This window comes from Ruditapes philippinarum, unplaced genomic scaffold (assembly GCF_026571515.1).
Source record: "Ruditapes philippinarum isolate M1 unplaced genomic scaffold, ASM2657151v2 ctg16054_1_1_1_1, whole genome shotgun sequence".
NCBI classification, from domain to species: Eukaryota; Metazoa; Mollusca; class Bivalvia; order Venerida; family Veneridae; genus Ruditapes; species Ruditapes philippinarum.
In genome coordinates this window covers 6,533-12,436 of record NW_026860614.1, presented here as the reverse complement: position 1 = coordinate 12,436, position 5,904 = coordinate 6,533, and the positions used below count along the sequence as shown (strand labels likewise).

General features: G+C 27.2%; 1 protein-coding gene across 1 annotated transcript; it reads right to left on the bottom strand.

Moving 5' to 3' along the window:
• Nucleotides 1-4,206: 4,206 nt before the first annotated feature.
• Nucleotides 4,207-5,244, bottom strand: LOC132712784 (M protein, serotype 2.1-like). The gene is made up of 2 exons (XM_060695222.1): nucleotides 5,215-5,244; nucleotides 4,207-5,013 (listed from the first exon to the last, which is right to left on the bottom strand). The coding sequence occupies exons 1-2, from the start codon at nucleotides 5,242-5,244 to the stop codon at nucleotides 4,207-4,209; spliced, it is 837 nt and encodes a 278-aa protein (XP_060551205.1).
• Nucleotides 5,245-5,904: the final 660 nt, after the last annotated feature.

The window sequence follows — 5,904 nt, the reverse complement described above, 5'->3', positions numbered from 1 at the left end:
AACAATGACTGTCCATTCACTTAGATTGATAAAACTATATTGCTTACCTCAGATTCTTCATAATCACAGGTAGCCATGTCTGTCTGTTTGTCAATGGCAGTTCTTTCAAACTAAAATATATTAATCGATTTTTTTTTAATTTAGTTTATTTCAGACTTTGATACAATCGTCAATATGTTTTAAGAATATTACCTATATTAAAACATTTGTGAAGTTTCATGTCATTTAGCTTAGTAGATAAGGAAATAGTTACCGAAAATATTTATATAATTATATAAGTCACGATATCAACTTTTTAAAGATCAGCGCCAGATTAGGATAAATAAATGTAAAAAATGTATTCTCAATTGAATGTCATTTTCTCATAAGTGGCTATTTAAATCATTTTTATGGTTTTCACATAGAGACATGCTATAACCTCTGTGTCACTATTTGTAAAGAGACTATAAGTATAGCTATTATAATTGATCAACTCTGTAATTAATTTGAATGTATCAAAAAAAATATTATCAATTGAATATCATAATACGAATCGTAATAAACTATAAAAAATTGTATAGGAACATACACATTTTAAATGGTCGATCTTTATCACACAATCAGATTTAGTAGGACATTATGTTATAATTGAGAAAAAAAAATATAAGCCTACACTAGGTTATTTCCAAAATAATCTCGACACTTTTGATGTTTAGCCAGTGCAAGATATAATTTTGTAGATTAATGCAGATTTTGAAAGTCAGAAAACATTTAGTAGAAGCTTTTCAAGTTATTTGAACACAAGTTTAAAGCACTGTCTTACCTCTTAAGTAATCTAAACTCTTTTTTATCATTTTCAAACATTCCATTTTTTAACTATTTTGTCAGTTTTATACGTATTGTATTTATTTTAATTTGGAACCGTCCGTTGAAAAATTTAAGGATAATTATTTTAAAATAAAAACATAAAGGCCCATTGTTCCCCAGAAATGATTTTATTTTGGTTCCTAAAACATTTTCTTTTTTGGTGTCCTGTTATAGCTTAAAAATAGTTACTCATTGGCCAATCACCCGAATATAGGGAAAAAAACAACATTCGTTTCTAAGGCTAAATGTGGCTTTAAGTTGCGGATTATATTGAGCCTGGAAAGACCCCAAATTTCGGTTCCAACTGATCAAGTATTAATCTAGATATTTCCTATATTGATCAATTGTTTTGATCTAATTGTAAACAAAAGGTACCTTATATTCTCAAAAGAAATTTTTCGCTTATCATAAACTTCGAGTCAATTTTTCTTTACACGCGTAACTTAAGTGGTTGACTTTCAATATTTGGGTAATTATTATTTTCTGTAAAACTTGCCACATAATACATTATTATTATAATTATTATTATTATTATTATTATTATTATTATTATTATTATTATTATTATTATTATTATTATTATTATTATTATTATTAGTTTCATCATCTTTACCATATATTTTTTCATTTTCATTAAAGTTATATGAATTATCATAATCATTATTCTTATGATTATTATTATTTTATTCTTTTTCTTATTATTATTATAATAGTTATCATTTTTTATAATTATTATTATCATTATGATTGTGATAATTATCATTATTATTATTATTATCATTATAATTATTATTATTATTATTATTTATTATTTAATGAATAATCCGGTTTCAATACCTTGTACAATCATAATGTATAAGTAAAAGTGTTTCGTATATAATTAAATTGAATTTTATTTTTGACACATATGATGTAAGTAAATCATATTGTTTTTATTAAATATAAGATAGATTTATTAAATATAATAACAACATAACTTCTTACCTCAAGTTTTATTCTATTCTAACTGCTACAGTCACTTAATGAGCGAATTTATTGTTCAAACATTCCACTCTAAAAAAATAATTTATTTAAAGGTAAATAATTGGTGTATAGTATCTATAATCGATACTAATTTTAACTATTGGAAAATGTTTGCAAAAAGACTTGACCTTGCTTCAGTGTGTTATTTCTAATTCAAGTTGCAATGATATAGAATAATAATATCTTTATTATTAAAGTTAAATTTTTGTATAACAAATAGGAAGACATGCTATTAACTGAATATGATTATGTTGATATAACGTTATTTTTCGATACATTTTAAAAGGATTCATTTGATAATATAATTGTATGTTTCTACTTTGTATTGACAACGTTTTATCTACCAAATTATGACTAACGTGAATAAAACGTCATTAGATGACTTATTTTCCTAATATAGATTTTATAAAGATTGTTCAGTTTATAATGTAAAATATCCGTTTATAATATCGTTAGATAGATATCCGATAAGAAAACAAAACTGTGGTTTTACTATATCACACAATGATAGCCGCAAAGTACATGTAATAGTAACTTTTGAAAAGATCACGAGCATCATCAATTCATTTCCACTGGTTAAAATTTTCTCTTAAGATAAGATAAGATAAGATAAGATAATCTTTATTTATAGTCGGTTTCATAAAAACATATAAACATTAGTTTTTATGAAACCGACTATAAATAAAGATTATATTTGTATTATCAAGTAATGGCTTGTCGTTGTATGTGTGTTGTTTAAATTTATTTATTTATTTATTTCTACTTTATTTATTATTTATTTATTTATTTATTTATTTATTTATTTATTTATTTATTTATTCATTCATTCCTTTCATTCATTCATTTTATTTGATCTATTTATTTTATTTGATCTATTTATTTATTTATTTATTTATTATAGCTTTATAGTTATCGTTATGATCAGATAAGATCAATTTACTTTCAGAAAGGACAACACATACATTACACACAAAAAGATATGCTATTTCCCTCCTTTGTCACCACAACTAATATGAGACTTATCTATTAAGATTTATAAGGTGAAGGAAATTTCTAAAAAGGGTGTAATTCAAAGTTGTATATAAGTCATGATATTAATAGCCTGGGTCACAATTAAGAAATATAACTATTCCTCAAGGTAATAAAGGTATGGGATGGGACAAACCCCTCTAAAAGATAAATATATCAAGGCGTATGAATATTTTAAGACATACGCATGTAGAAATACTATTGATTAAGAAGTTTTGGTAACAAGACAGAAACATGCCTAAGATAGATATGATTAAAATAATGAGACTTGAAAATCAATCTTTTTTATACTGAAAAATTAAAATATAGTATTTGATGCAATTTAGAAGCATGACATGATCTATTTTTTGTTCAGCAAATGAAGGAATGAGAGATTGTTTTTACTAATTAAGTCTTCATTAATGCGTATAAAGCTATAATTAATAGTTGCAAAACTATTGTTTGAATTTTAAAAAGAGTACTTTCAAAAAGCTTGTATGAAAGAAATGTGGTAGTAAATTACCTTAAAAGCGAATGGCACATTTACGAAATCATGAATGATTACTTACCGGATAAATCTCTACTTTAAATTGCAGAATAATATTTTGTTCTGTAACATTCTGTTTACACACACTTTTCATGTGTGTTAAATAACGAGACACTCTATGTTCCTTGATATGATATTGTAAATAAGGTGTATTGATTGGTGACAGTTTTAATCTTGATAAAATGCTAACCATGTTTATTTAAACATGTTTATTAAAACCAAAGATCGCCGCGTAGGAAAATATAGGTACTAAAAGAGTCTGTATTATAAGGTAAGTTCAACAAATACTTTTGAACATTTATGTTCATGTTATACAAAACTTAAATAACTAAATACTGGTTTTGAAAGAAAGTAAAATTATTTTTCTGTTTAATAGCATAACACATATCATGATTTAAGAACAGCAACTTTTTTGAAATGAAAACATAATTACTCGTATCTAAATGAAATTGTTTATGTTTAAGACAGATTGATACACTATTTTCATACCATAACAGGAGTAAACCAACCGCTGTGAAACAGTAGGAATCGTTCTTATAAAAGTGCAGCGACTCGAATAGATGAATAGATGAATCACTTTCGCTATCAAGAACATGCCGCTTGACAAGACTGCATTAAGTGAATTTGTCTTTTTGGTATTCAAAGGCAGAGCGTTTTACTCCTCAGAAAATATAACAAGATCATATCATATCAATGAATTTGCAACAAAATTACACTCTTTACTTTGTTTTGCTACATTTCCCAGTTTGCAATATTTATAATTTTTCCTCCACATCACATTTTTAATATGGCTTCCAATCAGGTCTCTCTTTATACATAGAATTTTGAGGCGTTGGTCCAGCAATAGGAGGGAGTGGAAGCTTATTTTGTTCGGATTGTTGTCTTGTCTCAGTCTCTTTCTTTTGACTCTGCATTTGTTGGGCAAAAAGCTTTTGCATATTCTCAATCATATTTTTCTCCATTGCTTCCATCTTGTCAACTAATTTATTTTCCATTGCTTCCATATCATCTTTTTTAGCAAGACTCTCTATTTCTGAAGATAAATCTACATTTCTATTTGTGGCTGTGCTTATTTCTTTATCTTTTTCAGCTACTTTTTTTTCTAGTACTACAATTTGTTTTGCAAGTCTCCTAAGTTCTTCTTTGGAAGCTGACATTTCGCGTTTAAGCTTCTCATATTCAGTCCTGTATTTACTGTCTTTTCTTGACTGTTCTATTTTATCTCGCAATTCCTTTTCAATTTTCCTTAGTGATTCTATAGTAAATTTCATTCTTTTAATCTCATCCTCTAGTGAAAGAATGTCCAGTGATTTCGTAGACATACGTGCTAACGTTTTTTCGTGTATCTTTTTAAAATGGTCATTTACCCTTTTATGATTTCGGATCAGGTTCATCTTTTCAGCATTGAAATCAGTCATCTGTTCGTTTATTTTCTGCCGCAAGGTTTTAATCTTTTCGGAGAGATTTCTATTCTTGGTTTTTATTGCGATTAACTCATCAGTTTCCTTATTTGCTTCTTCACTTGCTGTACTGTAATAAGTATTTTTCTCGGGTGTTTGTGGTGAAGTTACTGACATAAAACCAGAATCCTGCAAAATGAGTAAAAATGCAGGCATTAGTAAACTGGTATATCGACTTTAACTTTGAGATATGTAATTTTGTAAAAATCAAAACTTTTAAATTAAATGCAGGCAAACAATTGTAAGTGAACCAAAAATTGATGAATATGTTGATAAAAATAAATACACATCAGAACACATATTCTTCTTATAGATCAAGACACTGTTTACCTCTGAATCGTTTTGTCCTTTAGTAGCCATTATTGATGATTGCAGGTGTGAAATACAGTCTCCGTTAAACTGTTATCTGAAAAATGCAAAATTATTTTGTTATGTATGTATATAATGTAGATAATAATTTATGGGTAAATAATGGTATAACAGTTTTATCTTTGGTAAAGATGACTGACTACAAAAGAACACATCACTACGCATTCGTCCACTACCCTTTACACGAGAGAGGTCCGATAAATGACAGTGGAGACAAAGGGTCAGTCAGATAGGCAGATAATGTTTTTATGGTCAAATATTGAAACTAGCTGATAAACAACCAAACTACTGTGTTTTTAGTTTTTTCAATTGAGCAAACACGTCACACTCCTGAATAATAACGATTCCAGTTTTATTTTTATTACAGGTGATTTACTAAACTGATTAATAGGTAGCCGATTTGCCAAAGTAATTGTCTTACAAATTATTTGAAATTCTGAAATCCTGTTAAACGAAAAATATCAAATTCCAATTGAAATATCAGATGTATCATATGAACGATTTATGAACGCTCAATACTAATGGTTGGATGCTACGTAATCGCGCACCTGCAAAATGCTCCCAATAGGACAGTTTTGTTGTTGTTATTGTTTTTAAAACATCCGTCAACTCGAATGTAAAACGTTAAGATATCCCAAATCTACTGTTGCT

What these genes read in the sequence shown, in the direction of transcription:
- LOC132712784 (XM_060695222.1), bottom strand. Translation starts at nt 5,244, where the DNA reads ATGGCTACTAAAGGACAAAACGATTCAGAG. An exon ending in AAGGACAAAACGATTCAGAG is followed by an intron (nt 5,014 to 5,214) that starts GTAAACAGTGTC and finishes CTCATTTTGCAG; the next exon opens with GATTCTGGTTTTATGTCAGT.